This window comes from Pituophis catenifer, unplaced genomic scaffold (assembly GCF_029215685.1).
Source record: "Pituophis catenifer annectens isolate HBS135680 unplaced genomic scaffold, rPitCat1.0.hap2 SCAF_1, whole genome shotgun sequence".
Lineage (NCBI taxonomy): Eukaryota > Metazoa > Chordata > Lepidosauria > Squamata > Colubridae > Pituophis > Pituophis catenifer.
Window position 1 is genome coordinate 300,084,470 of NW_027256881.1, and position 24,442 is coordinate 300,108,911.

General features: G+C 35.5%; 1 protein-coding gene across 22 annotated transcripts in view; it reads left to right on the plus strand.

The window, feature by feature from the left end:
- The window catches only part of NRXN3 (neurexin 3), a 1,226,878-nt gene that overhangs the window by 27,193 nt on the left and 1,175,243 nt on the right, over positions 1–24,442 (plus strand). For 8 of the 22 annotated variants that reach the window (XM_070931468.1, XM_070931471.1, XM_070931466.1 and 5 more), the window contains exon 1: positions 13,066–13,087. The exons of 10 other annotated variants lie outside the window; for them this stretch is intronic. In XM_070931468.1, coding sequence (XP_070787569.1) covers positions 13,072–13,087 — 16 coding nt within the window. In that variant the 5' untranslated portion in view covers positions 13,066–13,071. Of the gene's footprint in view, positions 1–13,057; positions 13,092–15,440; positions 15,453–24,442 lie in introns of those variants that run through there. 4 more of the 22 variants (XM_070931470.1, XM_070931453.1, XM_070931456.1 and 1 more) reach the window with 4 other exon arrangements.

A 24,442-nucleotide genomic window follows, 5' to 3' on the forward strand; every position in this document is an offset into this window, starting at 1 on the left:
CTTTTCCTGTTTCCTATGAAAATGCTTCGTCAGATGCCAGTCATGTTCCAGGTGAGTGTTTGGCTTGCCGGAGTATGGGATGAAGCTGCCTTCTAAGAATGGAAAAGAGAATAAAGAAGAATTTCAGTTGTGAAGTCTAGAACACATATTTCAGTCAATTGGCAGGCATTGTCATCAGCTGTACTAGATAAACACCTTACGGTATACACAAATGTGGGGTTGTAGTAGTCATTTGCTTGGAAAGCACACAATAAAGTGCCAAAATACTCTGCACAGCAACTGCAGTACAAATTAAGAATAATATGGATTCACTGTCACTTTCTAATCCATTTCAAATGAAATGTTGCTCTTATAGTCAACACTTGGTGTTTTGCTATTACCACATAAAAATTTTCAAGAACTTCATGAAATGTAAACCAGTAAAAGAAGTAATATATTGAAATGTCAAAACGTAATAATTAGTGCCCAGCAATTGGTCATGGTGCAATATACTGAACGAAGACAGGCAAAATGAACCTAATTCATTTATCCAATTCAAGGTAATATTCATCCAAAATGAACACTGACTACCAATTCCCGTGCTTATTCCACTGTTCCATTCTACTGTGCAACCCTAATTTCATAACTTTGATTTATCTTTCATTGAAATCAGCAGACCTATTGTTCAATGCCAGCAAGATTGCTCTATTTTTCCTGTGACACAGGAAGCTTTATCATGCAACAGACAGGAAATAGAAGTAGGGATTCAAAATTAAATGTTTTACACAGTATAGGTTTAGCTCACATTTGTAAAAAGAATGGAAATCGGCCCCAGAGGGCTGCAGTGTTCAGCATAGAATGATGGATTAATGGTTTCTTTTGCTTTCAGACAATTTGAGTTGAATTTATAATTTTAGTTGTTAACTCAGCTTCAACCGCTTTACATTATTTTTTAATTTTTTAATCTGTTCATAGGCTTAAACAATCTATGAAAGAAAAGGCAATATACAAATTGAATTTTTAAAAAAACAATCTGTTTTGCTGTTTAAAATTGCAGCTCCATTTTAAGAGATGTTCAAGGTCAGAAATTTGGGAAGAAAAGGATGAAGAATTTCTGATCAGTCCTAATAAGAGTGAAACTAAAGTAATCTAAAGGGACAAGCGGTTTATAATATGGGCCTGAGCATAGTGCTGGAGCTCTATTCAGACAGTAAGAACTGGAGACTTTTCTTCAGGACCATGGATAGATACCATGGATAGATACTTTTTTTTGCCAAAGTCCTAATAGCCTTATATTTCATTCTGCATTATTATCTTTGGGATCCTTGGTGCTCTCCTGAGTTGTTTTCTTGCAGACATTTCATTGCCCAACTAGGTAACATCATCAGAACTAGAAGGACCCCACAATTCAACCTTGACCAATATTCTAATGGTATTATTATCTTTCTCAGACCTTGCCTCTGTGCTGGAGAAAGGACATTACAATTACTGGAGATAATTATCTACCCTACATGTAATGTTCTATCACATTTCAATTCTATCCATAGTCCCATCTAATTATCAGCAGTATTACCACCATGTGAGGCTCTTAGTAGCAAAAAGCAAGTTTGATGTAGTGGTTAAGGTGGTGGCCTAGAAACCAGGACATTGTGGCTTCTGGTTTTGCCTTTGGATTGAAAGTCAACTTTAGGCCAGTCACTCTCTGTCAGTACAACCCACCTCACAGAGTTGTTGCTGTGGGGAAAATAAGGAGAGGAAAGGAGTATTTTGTACATTCACTGCCTAGAGTTACTTATAAGTAATAAAGGTGGGATAAATGTCTAATAAATAAGTATAGATAAATAAGGACTTTTGCTTCTTTGTTGGTTATAGCCCAGGGACTCTTGACTTTATGATCTTCTGATGTGAAAGTGCCTGCTTCATGTATGGTGTTATGTTTTAAATCCAGTGTGTGCATAAGTTGGGACAGTAGTAGTCCTGATTCTACTGGCCCATCTTAATTGTGACAGTCCATCACTGATGGCATACCTTGATCATGACAGAAGCAGGTCAAGAAACTTTTAGTGAGAAAAGAATTATTTATTGACTGATTTATTTAGACCATCTTACTTTGCTTCGACTTCAGATTCCTAGACCAGCTTATAAAGAACAGGAAAAAATGAATTCTTGCCCCCAGGTTAACTCTCTAAACAATACAACAGAAATTAAGCTGGGAAATTAAAAAAAAAGAAGAAGGTAAACACAGGTGAACACTTTGTTGCAGTGTTCAGCATCAATGGGAAATAATTTAGCAGGTCATACAGATGGTATTGATACAAGCTGGAAGAGCTGCTGCTTTTCCATCTGGACACCACAGCATGGAGGTTAATGAAAGAACTATCAACTGGATCGGTATTTACATATAGTGTAGAATATCTACCTGCTGTTACTTCTTTTTCTAGTAGACACCATACATACAAAAAAGAAATTAGAAGTGTCTTTGTGTTATGCCTAGTTTTATTTGAACAAAAACTCTCACTTTATTCTCATCTTATTTTTCTCAGAACAAAATTATGTAATATCTATACTACCTTTTTCACACTTGCAACAATCTATTTATTATATTATCTTGTCCTTGATTAAGAATTCCATAGGAGGCCCTTGTCTATATAATATCAATTGGAGAAATAAATTACACACTTTCTTTTTTAACAATGTCTTAACAATGCCTAAACTTTCGACTTTCCATCCAGGACAGATGCTACAGGCTTTTTTTCCTTTTTCCTTTTTAAATTGTTTCTCCCTTGAGGCTTTTAGGTTAACTTTTAATTGAATAAATTTTTGTGAGCTCAATCACTGTTATTCTCTCAATATTGTTCAATTTTATTTTCATTTCTTCATGCTCCCTTTCTCTGCTTTGGGAATTCCAGGGCCTTTCAAATTCAATTAAACACCTCTGTAGTCATTTTGCTTAATCAAGTCAAGAAATTATATTTATTTTCCTTTTTCTTATGTGCTTAGGCAATTTGATTTTCCTTCATATACCTTCATTCTTTATGAACAAGAAATAAGGAAATAGGAGCTATTGACAGAAGGCATGATATGATGCAACATGGCATAACTCTGAAAGAGATTCTCTCACCTATGACATTTTTTTAATCACTGTCTTTATATTATGCATGATGCACTTGATGAAGTGGACTTTATTCCATGAACGCATATCATAAATACATAGTCTTTATGATGCTTATTTTTACATACACATATTTAACTTCATTGGTTAATTTCGTATATAAAAATCATAATTTGATTCAAAACTAGCAGTGTTACTATCAGTGCAGTAACAATGATCTGACAGTAGAATCCAACTGCAAGATGCACATTGAGTTTTTGATAGCCAGAGGTATATAAAGTCTAATAACTAAATAAATTAGCTTCATTGATTAACTAATCAAGTAGACAGGCCAAAACTATTGTTCAATATTACAAGCTCCTCATAAAAGGTCTAGCATTGGTTGTAGCCAAATGGGTGTCCCAGGGTTTCTGTAATCCAGGGCTGCCAAAATTGTGTGAAATGAAACTTGATTGGAGTGAATTCCTCATTTTCATGCCAGTCATTTTAATTTTTTGGACTGATATTTAGGTTACCAGGGAGCCCACAAGAGGACTGGTATCCGTCTTCTTTTAACAAACTGCTTGAGACTTTATTTAATTCATTTTGGATACTCAACTATGCTTTAGGTAATGATGCAAATTCAATATTATTAGTATTAGGGCTCAATACATCTTTATAAAATTATAAAGATAATAAACTTAAATTATACTGTCATGGCCAGATCTCTAGTTATTTTTTGTCACAATGACTTGTCGCATCTTTTTTTATTTAAATCATACTTGATATCCTCCAGATGAGTTCAATTTGCAATCCACTGAATTCACAGCTGATATGGAAGGTACCCATTTTTTAAAATTGGCATAAAAATTTGAAATGAATTGTTGCTGTTTTTTAAAAAAATCTAGGATTCTGAATGAAATTAGACACTGAATACTTATTTTTATATTGCTATTATAAGGAACCTCTGGTGTTATTTTTTTGATTACTCTAGACTATTTTGGCTGATGAAATTTGAATGTTGGTGCCTGGTAAATGAATCCAAGAAAAGAGAGGCAAAGAACGTAGATTAAATTACTTCAGTGTGGCTCTCAATAATCGTATCATGAAAAAGTGCCACAAACTGCTCATCAGATTCTACTATGAAAATGGATTGTATTCCAATTTCTACTACAATGAGATATTCTTTGGGGGAATCTTGAGATTTGGGAAGAAATAGGGTTAAAGATGATGAGACCCGAAAGTGGATCATTTAATAAAAAAGAGGCATAAGATACCATAGCTTCTTGAAAATTTGAAAAAAAATTAGGAGAGGGTACTATAAGGGAAGCAAAACTTGGTAATGATTAGCCCCATTTCTGGGCAGAGAGTTTCAAAATCTATTGAAGAAATGGCTGAAAATGGCTATGAAAAATACTGCAGTTTGCCATGATTCTATTTGCCAGTTCTATGAGGCCAGCCACAGAAGATCTGACCACCAGATCCAAATTGCCTTTCAAATTATCACTTTCTCATGCTGAAGGATACCAATTGTGAAAAGCTATGTATTTTTGTTGAATACCATTTCAGTGAGGATTTGGGGAATTCCTCCATTAACCTTTGCGGAATGAATGAAAGCTTCACAGGAGTGATTCTTGGTGGAAGCTGCTTATAAACATATATTTTAGGATGGTGTTTTTCAAACTTGGCAACTTTAAGAAAAGTGGATTTCAGTTCCCAGATTTCTCCAGCCAGCATGGGAATTCTGGGAGCTGATTTTTGCACGTCTCAAAATTGCCAAGATTGAAAATTACTTTGTAGGATGCTCATTCTACACAAAACCAGCCAGTTACTTGTTGTCTTGTTGTCACATTCATATCAGAACTTTCATTCATATTTTTTGCACATATATTTATCTGTTTTTCTCCCTATCCAATGCCTGCTACAAGCTTTGATCAGGCAGCAACCACAAGAGCAGTTGTATTAAAGCAGAACTACAGTACAAGTGTAATAATAGAAAACTGAAACTGTAGAACATTTATTGTTCTAAAGTAAAGGGCAGCTAATATAAAACCCCCGTCTAATATAGTAAACATAAAAATATTTGAAATATTTGTCAACATAAACATATTTGAAATATTTGTCTCTAGAACCAGTACTGCATCTACAGCTACTTGCTGTGTTGGTCTTCTTATCACCATAAATCTATTTTCACTTTTAATAATCATTATTTCATTTCTCAAAGTTTCTTTCTAATTGTCTTAGACTAGAAATAAAACCCATGGCATTTGTATGTCATGGGTTTCACATTGAATGTGTTATCTGACCTGATTTAGTCATATTATTTAACTTCATTTAATATTTATGCCCTCTTTTTTATGAGGACAGCATAAAATATCAGAATTTAACTTTCACATTAAATTATATACAGTATGTATTACAAATACTGCTATTCAATAGCAAATGTTGTTATTTAATGTAACAACCGAAAATCCAAAGCACATACCTTTATGGTCAACTTTGGAAACAAATATATATTTTATAAAAAATATTGATTTTTATGATTGCAATAAAAATTCTTAATCAAAATTATATTTAAAAAGAAGGCAAGGATAATGTAACAGAAAGTGAATCTATTTTCAACCTTGTTCATGAGAAAAATTACTTGGGATAGTTTTCCCAGTTGTTAGTTAAGAAAGCTGTTCAACATGATATTATTTTTCCTCTGAAGTTGACAGAGATTTACTTTAAAATGTTTCAATCAGGTATGGGGGAAAAACAGAATAGCACAATTGTTACCTGTAATTGGATTGGAAATTGTTCCAGGCTTAGCACCTGGCTGGCCACTATTCAGAGTCATTTACCATTAGCTACCATGTATTGGTATGGGCCAGTCATTCTCAGCCCAACCACCTCAAACAGTTGTTGTGGGGAAAACAGGAGATGTAAGGAATATTACTGTATTTTTCGGAGTGTAAGACGCACTGGAGTATAAGACGCACCTACCTTTTTTGGTGAGGAAAAGAAGAAAAAGAAATCTCCCTCTGCCTCGCCTCTGAGCAATTTTGCCTCATTGCAGCAAACAGCAAACAGCCTGCTTTACTTTCATTTTTGTTTTCAGCATAGCTTGATTAGCACAAGGAAGAAAAAAAAACTGCTCCAGCAATTTACTTCTTTGCAGCAAGCAGCAGAGTCCTGCGCAAAACAGCTGAGAGCAAATCATCTGAGAGTCGGGAGGCCGATCCAATCAACTTGTGCTAATTAGGCTGTGCTGAAGCTGAAAGGAGCTGTTTTTTCTTGCTGTTTGCTTGCAAGGAGGTAACTGCTGCAAGGCAGAGGCCAAAGGGTGGGGGCCAGTGGGTGGGCGGAGCTACAATCAGTGTATAAGACACACCTAAATTTTCACCCCTTTTAGGGGGGGAAAAGTGCGTCTTATACTCCGAAAAATATGGTAGTTACGTTCATCTCCTTGAGTTATTTATAAAAATAATAAAGGCAGGATAAAAAATCTTAACAAATAAAAATAATAATATTAATGATTTAGATAAGTTTGTCTTCTAACAGAGCCACTGTTTTATCAAGTGAACACCATACATTCTAGAGTCTATGTTCTTGTATAGTATGTGCAGAGGTAAAGAAACCCAGATTCTTTGAGAGCATTTCTCTCTGCCATGTATTTCCTCATTTTTTAATCTAGAAGGAAATAATAATAATAACAATAACAACAACAACAACAACAACAACAATAATAATAATAATAATAATAATAATTTTATTTCTATACCGCCCTTCTCCCGAAGGACTCAGGGCGGTGTACAGCCAATTTAAAAACACAAGACACAACAATAATTAAAAATTAAAATAATTAAATAGATTTGGCTGATTTAAAACCCCAAAAATTTAAAATACCCCAATTTAAAATTAACGGAAATTCCGTGAAGTTGTTTTGAAAATCTGATTTTAACTTAACTTCACCTGCAAGGTAATTCAAGTAGATTTTCTTTATCTTTTCTCCCTTCCATCACTGATTGAACCCAGCTCCATCACATAGGAATGAAGAAGCACATAGGAGTAAAGAAGATCCATTTTTCACTGTGCTTTAGTTATGTTCCATAATTCTTCCCTGCTGTCATTCATAGGTAGAAACAGTAGTCTGTGGAACTAAATAGAACCATATGTCTTCCATCACGCTGACACACTCTTTTTGTTCTAGCTGACATAAAAAAGCCCTCCACCCAACATAGCATGGGCTGAGTACAACAAGACAAGCTATAATTAAGAAGAACAAAAAGACTCTATCATCCTCTTGGCCTCAATCACTTGTCATTTTAAACTGGCTTTTTTAAAAATGCACTTCTACTCCTTTATGTTTAGTGGCTTTAATTTCCTGCTCTGTAAGTGCTAAAAGCCTGGCCATAATTAACATTGACAAAAAAAAAAGATGATAGTTCCAAGGTTTCTATTTTAAGTACCCAATCCACAGAAATGCCCCCTATAAGTCCTTAAAACATGGCCAGTGTTTCAGTACATTATTCTTTCATATAATTGTCCTCTGAATCTAGTTTTTAAAAGTCCTTTTAAGAGCCTGAGTTCATATAGATCCAAAAGTTAGCCCTTAAGCACTTTGTGCAATTAGCAATAAGTACTTTACTTTAATATGGAAAGTGGAACTGCATATTTATATTTAAAAAGAAAATAACTTTAATTCCTGAAAGTAGTGCTTTGAGGTCTATCATAATTAAATCTGGCTTTTTTAATAATAACTTTATTAGATTTTTAAACAAGAAAGATAAAAACTAACAGAAAAAAATATTTAAGATGAAACAAAAAAAGAAAAAAGAAAGAGGAAAAGTGTGGAAAATAAATAAATACATGTAAAGAAATGATTACAGCAATTATAGATACAAATTTCATTTAAACTTTTATTCTCTGGGTTCTTATTCTCCAAACCCATATATCATAATTTTATTTTTTTCAGTTTTGAGCAAAAAGTCCAAAAGCGGTTTCCTACTGGCATTAAACTTAATTAGTGTCTTTTTTCTAATCAATTTAGCCATCTCTGCAAGTTCCATCATTTTCACCATCGATTCTTCAACTGTGGATGTCAAATTTTTCTACTGTTGTGCATAGAAAAGTCTCATTGCAGTTATGATTTATAAAAACAGTTTCATGATTTTTTTTCCTAATTTTTTGTCAGTCCCCAAAGTACCTATGGCTTCATTGTATATTTAAAATCATCTGCATTAATGTTGTATATATCTAGATCCATTTTTTTACATGTCTATCAGGTATGATAAAAAGTCACCTCTTGTTCACATTCAGCATTAATTTAAAGTACCTTTATACATTTTAGACAGTTTTTATAGTGGCATATACCAATGATACATCATTTTTTTAAAAAAATCGCTTCAAGATTATTACACAATATAAATTTCAACCTTTTCATCTTCATATTATCCCATTGTTCTATTTGTAGGTTATAACCAAAATTTTTAGCCCATTTTATCATTCTTTTGCTTGTGCTTCTATTTCAAATTTCAGTAAAATGTATATATTTTAGCCATAACATTTTCATCATTTGTACCTAATCCTCTTTCAATTCAGTCTTACAATGTTCAAAAACAAAAGTCTATCTATTTCAGGTCTTTCTATAATTGTACATAAGAAAACCATTGACACATTATATCCTTCTAATATCAAATCTTCTCATGATTTAATTCTGGATTCTCCCTGAGAGAATTCTGATATGTCACCATTAGAATTTAGTTATAATTTCTCTTCTATAATATGCTTCTTGTGATGAAAGCCACAATATATTTTCGGACACAACCTGGGTTTATATCTATTCCATGTTGTCAATGTGACATGTCTGATAAAATGATTTTTGAAATTTATATTAACCTTAGCCTTGAATTTGAAACTTAAACTTCAAATCATTTCCTCCGAACTCCAGTCAATTTTTTTCAGCATCGCCCACTCTTCCATCAAACAACAAGCTGCAAAAAATAAATTCAAACTACATAAATCCAAACCTCCTCTTTCTTTAGCATCTATAAGAGCCATGGTGGTGCAGTGGTTAGAATGCAGTATTGCAGGCTGACTCTGCCCTCAGCCAGGAGTTCGATCCTGACCAGCTCAAGGTTGACTCAGCCTTCCAATCCTTCTGAGGTTAGTAAAATGGGGACCCAGATTGTTGGGGACAATAGGCTGACTCTGTAAACCACTTAGACAGGGCAGTAAAGCACTGTGAAGCAGTATGTAAGTCTAAGTGCTATTGCTATTTTGTAACATCTTATATTTGATTCATGGTTTCCCACCTGCCAAATTTATCAAATTTAGATAAGTCTTTCTGCTGTTAAGTCATTCTATACAGCCATTTTTGACAAAGTCATTTAGAATATCGTATATAAATAAAGTTAATCAACTTATGTGCCATTTCACATTTGCCTTTTTTAAAACTGAGAAATGAGTTTCAGAATACAAAATAACCAGGAATCATGAGTGATTCATTCATTAAATCATTAGATTCATTAGATCATTAGATCCTTTAAAATGACCAGAAACATCTTGCAGAGAAAGTACTACATTGCTGGCGACAGTGTAAAATGATGTAAAAACAATGTCCCCAGGTTGAAGACAAGAGATTTCCTGAGTATTAATTTTTCCCTCTTATAGTCGAGGAGGAAAAGTAGGTGAAAATAGCCATTAATTAATTTTTTTAAAACCAAGTCTTCCTGTGCTTATGTTACCTTCCATGTGTGTGAGCTGGGCAGCTATATAAAGTTGTTTAATAAAAAAAAAATTCTATTTTCCCCCTGAGCTGTCTAGGTGAGGTTAATGGGGGGATAGTTTAATACAATCTTTTCCTTCCAGCTGATGAAAGCCTCTGCAGAGAACAACTTTGGATATAATCAATAAATATGTCATTTTATGCTGCAAGGTTATTATAAGTATCATTTCTGACAAAACATCAGCACTTGTTCTAAAAGCATATAATCACATAGACAAATCCAAAGCATGCAGTAAACACAGGGATGTCCTGTGTTTTATTATCAGCATTATGAAATTCTGTTTTCTTGTTGGAAAATAATTGCCTAAATCCCGAAGTGTATTAATATTACCAGACAATTGGATGAATAAAACCTTATATTAAATTGCATATTCTTAAATTATTTATTATTAACATATCTGTTTTGCTTTTGACCAATAGACTGCAGGCATGAAAAATATGTCATTACAGTTAATCAGGGATCTGAATACTGTAACAGTCATCTGTAAAATATAATGAGTTAGCTGAATTTATCAGACAAGCTTAAAAAAAACCCTAGGATTATAGCAAGGCACTATTGGGAGTCCTGTTTGTAGGACATATTGAATATAGTCTTAATATCAAAAACTTACCAAGTCCCTTGCAGTGCAAACATTTTCATATAATGGATGCATCATGTGTTGTGGAAGCATAATCGTGTTGTGTTTTTAGATAACATTAAAGTAACATTAAACCATTTAAAATATTAAAATCACAGATCAACTTTTCACGGACTCATGGAATGGAAGGGACATTGGAGATAATCTAGTCCAACCTTCTGCTCACTATAGAAATCCAGTTTGGTATCATCTTCAAGAGATGATCATCAACCTGTGTTTAAACATACATCTGTTCCATGGTTGAACAGTTCTTACATTAGGTCTGATATCCAGCCACAATTTGCTTCATTGTAATTTGAATCTATTATTTCTTGTCTTCTTTGAAGAAAAAACCCTGAGCACTTCTGCCCCATTTTTTACATGATAGCCATCAAATACTTAAACATAGCTATGTTTCCTTGCAATCTTCTCTTCTCCAGTCTAAACATACCCAGCATCTACAACTGCCTGCACAGTTTTTTCCTTCCAGATCCTTAGCATCTGGATTATTTTCCTTTGGATATTTTGAATTCTAAACAGCAACCACAGCTGGTAAATATACAACATTATTATCAAAAATTAAAAACATCAATTCAATCCCATATATCCCAAACAATGAACCAACATTTGCAGTGCCCGAGACACAAATTGATAATTGATAAGATTTAGAATGCTTTTTAAAAATTCAGTTATGTATCCAAGTATTCTGACATTGGTTTTTCAGTGCTTTAAATTCCTTCTTCTTTTTTCATTTGTAGTTGGACTTAAATGGTTTTCCACTATTGAACCATCATTATTTTCTTTACTTTTTTCTAGGCTACTGTCACAGTTTCAACCTTAAATCGAACTGCACTCTGCCATGTAGATGAAGTAAAAATACTGCCATTCATGTCTTACAGTTTATTCAAACAAAAAATTGGGAACATATCTTAAGTCAAACCTATTGCAGTCACGGGACAAGAATTTCTCACTGTAGTTTCTGATAATTCTATCTACCTCCCTTCTTCCATTCTACAACACACACACAAACCTTCACATAAAATTCTTAATCACAAGAATTAAGAATTATATATATATGTGCATGCCATCAATTCAAGAATTCTTTTGGATGAATATTTACTTACTTTGAATGATTTGGATTTAGGTTTCTAGAAGTAAAGAAAAAAAAGAAAAGATGACTAAATTACTAGCGCTGTGCAAATCCTTTGAAAGAGATGCTTTTGAACATCCAAAAATCCATAGAAAACATTTCTTAAATCTTTCACACAGCTAGTTTTCCCAGGCTGCTTAAGAAACTCCTCCCATGAACGTAGAAAACATTTGGCTGCGTTAATGATTTCAAAATGTACTTCCGTATGTTTCAAAGCATTTATTCAGGAGGATTTGCATTGCTCTTTAAATTACTAATCTAAAGGCTAGTATTGGTTGTGAAATCTGATGGGTTTATTTGATATCCTGACATGCTATCAAAGTGAATTAAAAATGGTTGAAGAACTGCAGTGGTGTTTTGAGGTTGATGATGGATTTATTATTTATTTATTTATTAATCAAATTTCTATACCGCCCTACTCCCGAAGGACTCAGGGCGGTGAACAGCCAAGATAAAATACAGATAGTACAAATATTTAAAAAATACCTTAAAATTATTAAATATTTCGGCCGAAACACAGATTAAAACACCCAATTTATAAAATCACAAATTAAAAAATTTAAAAAATTTAAAAAATGGGAGTTAGGCCAGGCCAGCTTGCTGAAATAGAAAAGTTTTGAGAGCACGGCGAAACGTGCGCAGATGATGAACTCTTAACGAAGAACATGCATCAGAATTTTGGCATGACACCTTTATAATATTTGCAATACAACGAGGATGATTGTCTTCAAAACCATTATTAGTTGTGTTGCTTTTCTTCCCAGGGCTTGTACTTAACACAAACAACTAATTATGAATGTATTTCTTTTCTTAAAATCAGTCTCACTGACACTGATGGAATGTTTACAGGTAGTCCTCAACTTACAAAAATTCATTTAGTGAGCATTCAAAGTTACAATGGCATTCCACACTTACAACCTTTGTAGCATCCCCATGATAATGTGATCAAAATTCAGATGCTTGGCAACTGACTCATACTTATGACCATTGCTGTGTCCCAAGGGCATGTCATCACTTTTTGCGATCTTTTGACAAGCAAAATTAATGGGGAAGCCAGATTCACTTAACAACCAGGTTACTAACTTACCAACTTTGGTGATTCACTTGACAACTGTGGAAAGAAAGGTGGTAAAGCTGGGGCAATACTTACTGAACAAATGTCTCACTTAACAAGAGTAATTTTGGGCTCAATTGTGGTTGTATGTTGAGGACTACAGGACCTGTATTTTTTTTTCCTCTGCTGTCCAGACTTTCTCCTGTAATAGAGGAAGCTCTGGACATGTGCACATGTGTGTATGTGTACATGCATGCAAGGAATATAACAGACATACATTCATTGATGAAGTATGTGATATTCCCCAAATTATTGAGCTATATAAAGGTACACATGTCTTCCTATGTTTTCTTTCTGTTTTATTCTGTCTTATTTACTTTCTTTCTGTTTCTCAAAGGCCTTTCACATCTGATGATGAGCGAACAAGGTAAGTCTTTTCTTTCCTGCCTTCTTCAGCAACTAATTAAAGCTTCAATCAGCAACCCTTTTGGAAAACAATCAAGATGCTATATATCTTCTCCAAACTTTTGCATTTGTATCACTCATTTGCCCGGATGCTAGACTCTACAGAAAATAATGTTCATAACCCGAAGTCCAATGTATTGGAGTAAATGAATATATACATATAAAAGCAACATTGGAGGAGAAATGCAAAAATTTCCTTCTCTTATATGGAAGTGTAACCTTCATGTTTTCAACTCTAGTATAGTGACTTGTTAGTCACTGGCCCTCAAAATTAGTCAGTGATATGTAAGATCATGATGACAGTTTTCATGGCATGGACCAAGGACCTGGGAGGCAACATTTATAGCTAACAGTCACTCTCCTGTCACTTTGCAGCATTAAGTTTTATAGTTTTATACATACATTTTGTTCTGCAGGATTGGTCTGCAGAAAGAGTTAACTCTAAAACAGGAGTCATGCTTATTGAATTTGAGTTGCCTATTGTGATGCATTATTTGAAAGTCACAGAACAGATACATTGGTGTTATGCTGATCATAAAGAAATGATACAGTTGGAGTATTCCATATCAGATTATGAAAGATTCAGATAGACATGTTGCTGGGAGTTAGGTGGTGTAATAATAATTAATAATACAAAAATACCAAAACCTGCAAATAGAAGTAGAATGATTATGGCAAAATAAAGCCAAAATAGTGCTTATAGTGATAGGCTCCTAGGGTGCAATCTCAAAACAACTGGAGCATCATTTGAACATCAACAACATTGACAAAATCACCACCAGTCAATTGCAAAAGGCAGCTTTACTTGGAACAGCTTATATCCTGCAATGGTACCAGCAAACAACATCTGCCTATCCCAGGTCCTTGGGAAGGACTCAGTATCTATTCGGGTATATGTGCCAAATCCAGTCTATAAACATCTGGCTATCTGACCAACCATAATAATAATTGGGCATGTATCTTCATCTCATCAAACAGGAGGCCAGGAGCTAAAGAACTGGGATCACCACACTAAGATGTATAAATGTATAATGTATAAAATTCAGAATGGAATTCAAGTGTTCCACTTTAGCGCCATTGGAAGAAATAGAAACATGTCATATGGCAGGTTATCCATGTTGTGATAGATGGCACAGTTTGGGAGCTGATAACCCCATTTACACTGTTATTGCTAGCTCTAGCCAGAGGATGAATGTACCTTTTTAAAAATAGTCTGGAAAGGAAAAGGCAGGATGAAATCAGGGTTACTCAAATGTCTGATTCTTGCATCTTTCGCTATGAGATATATTTGTAGAGTATACTTCTGTAAGTCAAATAGTCATTTTAATACTGAAGAAGTGTATACTTCTGTTTGCTGGCCATAGCAAGAAATGAAAAGTGAATTCCCAGCACAGCTAGTTTGGAATATTGATGAGTGGTGCTGGCCAGTAAGACATATTGCATTAAGCCAGCATTTTTTAAACCGGGGTTTGTTAAATGAACATAGTAGTGTGGCTTTCATGTTAAACTAAAGTGGACAGATATCCTATTTTGCTAAGCAAAAATAACAATGTTATGCATAAGCCAAACTAATTTGGTTTTTTTAGTTGGTAAGCTGAAAGATGCAGTCCATTCAATTTAAAGGCAAACATGGATGTGTTTCTTTATGTTCCTTATATTTAGTCATATTTGGTAATCTGACATTTCTTTCACTTTTCTTTCTTAGCCTCATTCTTTTGAGCACCTATATTTCTCTTTCCAGCTAATTCTTTCCCTAAGTTGATCAAAATTATATAGTGTGTGTAACATGTTAATGTCTCTGTGTAAATAATTGTATTTTTAAATACAGTGGGAATATAATATAAAATTCAGTGTGTCTTTATATACCCAGTACAATTACGCAAGCTATTCATCCTACACCATTGTGGGTAGGTGGAAAATATATTTCCATGGAATACTGTTCTCTTTTTCTTTGTTTTAATCTTATTTTCTTTATGGTCAATTTGATGTGTTTTTCTGGATTTTTAACATGCTTCTATAAGGAGAGCTTGGCCTTTCTCCATATAAAATTGGAGTTAAAGAGTTTAAGAATATATTTTAATCTGCACTGTGTGTAGTTTGTGATTCTACTTTTTTTTTGTTTTCATATGTGTGCTTTTGAGTATTGTTTCTTTTGTGCTGTGTTCTTGGTTTACGTTCAAGTGATGTGCAGTGTGATCTAATTTTTTTTGTTTTTTTTATTATGTCTTTCTTTCTGTTCTTTTCTCTTGCCTTCTCTCTGATGGATACTTCTCCGTACCTGTGCTTATGTGGACATACAACTTCATACCATATAGGTAGAAGTAAAGGTATAGATAATTTTCCTTTGAAAATAATGTTCCTGATTATTAACATATATGTAAAATGTTGAGATGTTACTAGATGTATTTGTAGTCCATACAAATGCTTTTTTTTTTTTTTTAAAGTACCTTTCTGGCTATTTGTAAGAAATACAGCCAATAATTTATAGATGAACTCTTGCCATATGGCATTTGGCAATGGAAAGAAAAGAAAGAAATTGTAGAACTTTTTGCAGGGAGGAAGAGATATGTATCAGCTTCAGCTAAGTCACCAGTGTTTTGAGCACTTTGATATATAATACTTACTATGGAACTTCTCATCTTTATTGTAACAACAAGGCAGCTTAGAGTAGGCAGTTTACTAGACAGTCAGCTTACTCAATAAAAGTGTTAGGCAGAGAGCCAAGGTCTATCTTGTATAATCAACCTATGCAATTGTGCTTAAATATGCTGTAGGTTAACCGTGAGAGCATCCTGGCTCAAGAGATACTTTATTGGAGTGTACAATAAACAATGTACAAATCTAAATTGGCTACATATAATGTCTACACAAAAAAGGGATACAGAAATTACCAAATAATTGTTCATACCGGGATGCATGTAAGAATTTATGTTGCATGAATCTAGTGGAAATAGAAATACTGACTCTGCACAATGCAAACATGTTCTCTTGAATGCCTGTCTCCCTCAAGCACATCAAGTGAGGTATGAAGGTTTAATTTTCCTTTCAGCAACTTACATACATTATGGTGCCAAAAGGATAAACAGTTCAAACTATTCAATAAATATTCAAATTAATTTAAATCCAAGGGGATTGTTGATTTTTCAACATTTGTTGCCAAATAAGCTGTTTGGAAATACAGTATGTTTTGCTAGTACAATATATGGAATTCAGCGAATATAAGGTGCAAATCAGAATCTGAACTGGCCACGAGAGCTATTCTCTTTGGAGCAGAAAATATGTGTTGTTTCTGTTCGGCACAAACTTCAAAGAATGTGGATGTTCCACATAAAATTCTGAATTCTTTCCCAGGGTTCTGTTCTCTTTGTTGAATGCCAGTGTTACAATCATGTTCATAAAAAAAGGAAATGGCCTCATGCTCAATACAAAAATCTGTTGCTGCAAAGGTAAGTGTGCAAAGAAGATACATAATTCCTACCCAGGACAACACATTTATTGGCTCTTCTAAGGCACCTGGACTCATTTGCAACTCTTTTTCAATAATTTAAAATTGTATTGCTTAAATTCTAAAGATATGCTGCCAATAATAGATGATGTAGATCTGTTGGCTTTTTGTCTCAAGTTGACATATAAGGTAGGAGAAATTATTAGAAAATAGATAGATCAATAGAAATACCTTGTGTTCTGCTCTGGGAAGTCGGGGAGGGGGAGGGGGGGTTGTGGGGGGTTGTGGGGGGTTGTGGGGAAAATATGTTTGTTTTTAAAAACTTTTTCAATAAAAAAAAAAAAAAAGAAAATAGATAGAACATACAGAAAAAAAATGTTCCTTTTACTCCCTTCCCGTCTTCCTTCTCCTCAGAAGTACCAGCTCTTATTTATATAATGGTAGCAGATATGTGACAGGAACATAGTTAATGATGGCAGAAGCTAAAAAAAAAAAGGGAAAGAAAGTATGTGTCTTTGTGAAGTTCTAGATCATAAGTCTCTATACAACATATAAAAACAGCCAAATAGAGTCATAGTTTTTATTTATTTATTTACTGGTATTTGATTTACATAATTCTGGACAGCTTACAATAAAATAAATAAAATACAATACAAAGAATCAAACCATAAAACACAAGCACTGGGAATCATTAAAAAATACCATTAATAAGATGTTAATAGTAGATAGGCTCTAAAGTTGCACTGAAGAGACAGGATTTGGGGTGGGGGGTGGGGAAGGAATAAATGGAATTAAATAAGCCTTATGTAGATTCTGTGTTTGTCCTCTATACATGATGACAAAAATTAGAGCAGAAGTAATAAAGTTCAAATTTGCAGTTGTGTTTGAGTGAATATGGTCGTCACAATTTGCCATTTAATTTGTTACCCAGACAGCGTTTAATTACAGAAACAATAATTGACCCTGTTATATTTCAGTATGGATATCTCCATTCATAGAGTGTTTTTTATCTATTTTAATGATCACTCTTATCTTTGGCTGCCTGTTAGCTTCGGTTCCCTTTTGCACCCCGTAGTCTGTTTTTGGTTCCACTTGGAGGCTCATGTACAGTAAACTGTGGGAATGTTTAAATATAAACAGAGCTATTGTTCCCTTGAGGAAGTAATATTGATTTCTCTTCGAGCAGGTAGCATTTAATAGTAGAAGACAAGAAGCCTCTGAGGAGAACTAGAATGGGAAGTCTCCAGTTCATAAATGCACTAGGAAGTCTACATTCTTTTAGTCTTAATCCAGGACAGTAAATAAAAGCATAAAATTAATGTTGCTATTGATTAGAGGACAGTGTTCTTCAGGTGCATTCACCTCAGTTTGGAATGCTGGATGTTCCATATACAGTATGTAGGATATGAGATAGGTCAGTATTACTCAACATTGGCCACTTGAAGATGGCAGGACTTCAACCCCCAGCATGGCTGGCTGGGGAATTCTGGGAGTTGAAGTCCTAGCATTTTCAAGTGGCTAAGGTTGAGAAACATAGAGAGATGACTCAAAGGCCGAGTTTTCCACTCTCACTCTCTTGCCCTCACTCCTTGGAGCAGTTTCTCCTCCTTTGATGAAAGACTCTGGGAATATTGAGGTGGGAGCAAGACCATTACTGAAGGAAGCAGGGTTGTTACAGAAAAGATTCATGAGTCCAGGGGAGAGGGAAAAATGTAAAAGAGACTTGAAGTAACTCTGGCTTGATTATTCTAGATATAAGTTGAACTGGGGTACTGCTTTGACAGTTTGAGATTCTGTTACATTGTCCTACTAATAATAAAATTCTTTCTAGAAATCCAAGTGTTTCTTGTTTCCTGAGTTTGCATTACAGATTGCATCTGTAATTATGTACATAAGGGTGCTAAAATAATAGTCTCTTGCACATTTTTGAAAGTCTGGATTAGTGTGTGTCAAATACTATCTTACTTTGCATTATTGTATTGTTTAAATGTTATTTTTATAATTATTATTTTATGGATTTATAATTGTAAATTTTAGGTTTTATGAATTACTTGCATTGTAAACCACTGTGATTCATTTAGAATCAGTAGTTTGCTTAATTAATTAGTTATATTATATTTTTGTCGTAACCTGGAAGTGGTTTGCTTTCCCATGCTTGCTCAGGAATTTCTAAACAGCCACTCATCCTACATAGTTTTTTATATGGATCAAAGTTGGCTAGGTAGTGCCCTCTAGTTGAGATCTAAATAAATAGAAAATTAATTTCAATTTTGTCAGATTATTTTTTCATCTAGTTCTGTGTTGTCTACTTTCACTTGTCGTATATATCTCGAACACTTCTTTGTCTCATAATGGAAGAGCAGATCATGATAAGTAGATCTTCCAACATTGTATCCTTAAATATCTGCATGTACAACATGTCTTACTAGCAAGTTATGGAGATATCATTACTGTGTCTGTTTTTAGTATACTGATATATTAGTCATTAAATATTACAAAGTGCTATGTAAATAAGAATTAATTGCTTTTTTTATATGGAATTCTAAAATATTGAGAGTTTATGGAAACTTTTCAAGGCTGAATTGAAAATCAAGTGATCTTATTGATTTCACTCAAAGCTACGCATACCTATTTTTTTCTGGGTTATATTCTTTCTGCAGACATTACTGTAACATGGTATACAAGTATTCACATTACTGAATGCAAAATGCTTGTGCAAAACCTCAAGCTCACAACTACCTAGGGTAAACATAAATAAAGAGCCCATTCTCCATTCTTCATGAGTTATTATGATCCTAATTTGTTTGGGACAAAAACCCAGGTGCTGTTGTCACAAGAAGAAATGGTTTTGTGGTTTGTCTTTTAAAGAAGGAAGAAGGAACATTTACTGGCATGCTTTGTTTTCTGGTTTATTAAGCCATTTGAAATTATTTTATTGTTTTAATTTATGAGAAAATCAAATACTATTATTTTTTCATTTATGAATACACACATACGTGTTTATGTGCATTTAACTTTTCCATTTCTCTCTGCTGATGATAGCACATTTCTCAAATCCTTTGAGGCATATAAACAGAAGATCTGAATGCCTATTTGTCTTTGCAGTTTGAAAGTTGCTTCATCTTTTATCAGGCATGGTAGTGGTAGATGGATGCATCTACAATTATGGGGCAGAATGCAGTTAACATACAGTGTACATTACACAGATTTACTCATTAAGAAAATTAGGAGGAAATCCAGACGCAAGATAAATTGCTACTGTATGAAGAAGAGAAATAATGAAAGAATTTGGGCCTAGAGTCTATTCAGATAATTACTATGGTGTTGGAACAGATGTGGCTGTTAGACCAGGCATGTACCCAGAAGGTAGTGGAAAAGCAAGAAACCTCTCTGAGAATGAAGCCAACAACACAGGAGGTGTTAACAAGATCCGAAACAAAGATCTATGGATCTCTTTGGCTGGTGGAAAAATGTAGCATTTGGAAAGTCAGACCAGATATCAGTGAGGATATCTGATGCCCACATTTCATGACTCCTTCATGAGCTACATACGGACATTCCCTAAGTCGATACCTACAGATATATTCAGGTACATTGTTCTCATGTAAGATTGCCTTTTTACTAATCTATAATATTTCTGCCAGATAAAATGGAGTAATCTCTTAGGCTTTCCATTTAATGTTATATACTAAACCACTAACCCGTTGCTTTTCTGGCTATGAAAATGCAATCAATATTTATTCGGTCTATGACCTGTACAATTTAAAAGAACAAAAACAGAGTGAAACTAATAAATACAATAATATACTAACAAGTAGCAAAATAAATCACACAGCATAACATTCATTCCTCTATTACTATGTTAATACAGCTGTTATCCAGGTGACATAAATCTAAAACTTTAAAAAGTCTAAAATAAAACTATATATATTCTCTAACAATTTATAAATTAAGATAATATTTAGAACAAAGTTAACTACATTTTTAACCAATTATATTTTCCTTTCAATACAGCAACACAAAATTTAGCTACTGCACATGCCCAGGCAAGTACAGTTGCCCACTCTCAAATGTTGGGGGGGGAGGGGAGAGTCTATATCCATGTATTCTGTTAATTTTGGGATTTTAATATGCTTAGGGTTTTTCTTACAAGGTTAGGTGGATATGCAAAATGCCTTTTAAGATACTGGTATGCCTTTTAGTGGTACTAATATCTGTTTAAACTTTCCTAAACTAGTTTCACTTGCTAATTTCATGCTCTGGTCTGTTGTGTATATCACCTTTTCTTCAGCCTCAGGCTATTTTCTTGTTGCTTTAACATTAGCTGAAAGATTTTTAACCAGAGCTCATAGGATGTTTCTTAAATCCTGCTGAGAGTCAGGTGGACTACACATGTAATAAATGAATCAATAAACAAATCCCTTTCCCTTATCTTAAGCTTAACTGGGGTATCCTCTCCACCTGCAGCTCTTCCATACTGTAGCTGCAAGAGTTTCTGTTTTCTCTTCTTCTTGTCAGATAGAGCGATGTGGCCACTGATATAGACTTCCTAATATATTCCACAGTATTTCCTTTGGCCTCTCTTGCTCACATATTGACAACTTGTCAACGTGTCCCTCCTGGTTGGTACTGCCTTCTCGGGAGGTTACACGAGGCTGGCTCCAGAGGATTGTTAACGCTTCTCTGAGTGAGGGGGTCCTGCCGGCCGCTTTGAAAGAAGCGGTGGTGAGGCCCCTCCTCAAGAAGCCCTCTCTGGATCCGGCTGTTTTGGCTAACTATCGTCCAGTCTCCAACCTTCGCTTCGTTGCGAAGGTTGTTGAGAGTGTGGTGGTGCGACAGCTTCCCCAGTACCTGGATGAAGCTGTCTATCTAGACCCGCTCCAGTCCAGCTTCCGGCCTGGGCACAGCACGGAAACGGCATTGGTCGCGTTGGTGGAAGGTCTCTGGAGGGCTCGGGATAGGTGTTGTTCCTCTATCCTGGTCCTGTTAGATCTCTCAGCGGCTTTTGATACCATCGACCATGGTATCATGTTGCACCGGTTGAAGGGGCTGGGGGTGGGGGGCACCATTCTGCGGTGGTTCTCCTCCTACCTTTCTGACTGGTCGCAATCTCTGTTGACAGGGGGGCAGCGGTCGACCCCGAGGCGCCTTGCTTGTGGGGTGCCACAAGGGTTGGTCCTCTCGCCCCTTCTGTTCAACATTTATGTAAAGTCGCTGGGTGAGATTATCTGTGGCTTTGCGGTGGAGTTCCATCAGTACGCTGACGACATTCAGCTGTACATCTCCACCCCAGGCCACCCCAACAATGCCCTTAAAGTGATGTCCCAGTGCCTGGAGGCCGTGCGGGCCTGGATGGGGAGAAACAGGCTCCGACTCAACCCTTCCAAGACTGAGTGGCTGTGGCTCCCGGCATCCCGATATAGCCAGCTGGTGCCATCGCTGGCTATTGGGGGCGAATCACTGGCCTCCACGGAGAGGGCTCGCAACTTAGGCATCCTCCTGGATGCACGGCTGTCTTTAGAAGAGCACATGACGGCCATGGCCAGGGGGGCTTTTTATCAGGTTCGCCTGATACACCAGTTGCACCGGCGTATCACCCACTGGATCGGGACTCCCTACGCACGGTCACTCAAGCACTTGTCACTTCCTGCCTGGACTACTGCAATGCTCTCTACATGGGGCTCCCCTTGGGGTGCACCCGGAGGCTGCAGTTAGTCCAGAATGCGGCCGCGCGGGGGATTATGGGAGCGACGGGGCGCTCACATATGACACCTCTTCTGCGCGAGCTGCACTGGCTTCCTGTGGTCTTCTGGGTGGGCTTCAAAGTGTTGGTGACCACCTTTAAAGTGCTCCATGGCTTAGGGCCGGGGTATCTGCGAGACCGCCTTCTGCCGCCAATAGCCTCCCACCGACCGGTTCACTCGCACAGAGAGGGCCTCCTCAGGGTGCCGTCGGCCAGACAGTGCCGGCTGGTGACTCCCAGGGGGAGAGTCTTCTCTGTGGCAGCACCTGCCCTCTGGAATGACCTACCCCCTGAGATACGCACGATATCAGACCTCCGGACTTTTTGTCAGGCCCTGAAAACACACTTATTCCATCTAGCCGGGCTGGCTTGATCCCATCCTCTCAGTTTTAATTGAATTTGATTTTAATTGGGTTGTTTTAAATCTTGGGCCGAAATTATTTAATTGTTTTTTAAACTGTTTTTAAATTTTATATGCAATGTTTTATCTCGGCTGTACACTGCCCTGAGTCCCTCAGGAGAAGGGCGGTATAGAAATAAAATAAAATAAAATAAAATAAAATAAAATAAAATAAAATAAAATAAAATAAAATAAAATAAAATAAAATAATAAAATAAAATAAAATAAAATAAAATAAAATAAAATAATAAAATAAAATAAAATAAAATAAAATAAAATAAAATAAAATAAAATAAAATAAAATAAAATAAAATAATAAAATAAAATAAAATAAAATAAAATAAAATAAAAAAATAAAAAAATAAAATAAAATAAAATAAAATAAAATAAAATAAAATAAATAACTTATCTTGTCTCTGGATACTAAAGCCCAGTGACCACTGCCATCATATGATAGCAGGGGTGTTAAAGTAATGGCCCACGGGCTGGATGCGTCAAACATAGGCCACACCCACCCAGCTCCACAAATGGGACAAACATCACAAAATGTCACATGTTGATAATGTGACGTGAGTTTGACACCTGTGTGATAGAGGGTGGGAAAAGAGGTAGAAACTTTCTGCACACATACACACCGTTTTCCTCTAACGTGCAGTGTATTTGTTATAGCACTTATAGGTAAATAATTTGTGGTTATTTTTAATGTATTCCTGAACAGACGATACAGCTTTTCCATATGGAGGCTTTTACAGTTGTTTTCACTGAGTCCTTCTCACCATCCCAAATCCACAAGGTGTTCCTTATTACTTTAAAATGCTTACACTATTAAATAGATGCAGTATTTCTACTTGCAGAAGACAAAATAAGTATTTATTGAGCTTCTTGGAATTCCAACATTTTTCTCAGACTCTCCTCAAGAATATCTCATCTGTTAGTTCCAAATGTTCAGTCTTTTCCACCAACCAATCTATTCTGCAGCCTTCTCTCTCATATCCTGCCTGCTCCTGATGGGACCTCAAATTGTCTTTTTTTTTTTTTGTCCTGGTATGCCTGGGTTTATGTCTAATGCTGGGAAAGATTGAGGGCAAAAGAAGCATGGGACAACAGAATGAGGTGGTTGGATGGAGTCACCAAAGCAGTAGGCGTGAGCTTAAATGGACTCCAGAGGATGGTAGAGGACAGGAAGGCCTGGAGGAACGTTGTCCATGGGGTCGCGATGGGTCGGACACGACTTTGCAATTAAAAACAACAACAATAACAGCAATGCCTGGGTTTATACAGCATCTCCAAACCACACAACACCTATACAACACAACAATATCAAACAATCTCTGCAACCAACCCCTGCCATTTCCTAATCCTTCTTTTAGTTTACAATTTCTGCACTATACTGTGTGAAAGAACACTTAATTTATGGATCCTTGGGTCAGAAACCAATCTTAGGTTATATGCATATTTTTTTCTGAAAAAAGAAATGAAACCTGCTCAGTTGCCTTTGACTATAGAATAAAGTGTAAATTTGTTAGATGTCTTTTTATAAGTTTGCAAGTAAAATGTCATTAAAAGGTACAAAGAGAACAGAAAGATATGTTCAAGTCCAAGACAGACAGACAGATCAATCACTGGGAAGGAATTTTCTTTAAGTTGGATTTATGTCACTGAAATGTATGTTGAGCTATCGAAGCAAGGTAAATAATGCTGAAGGCAAGGTGGCCAGGGTAAATTCACT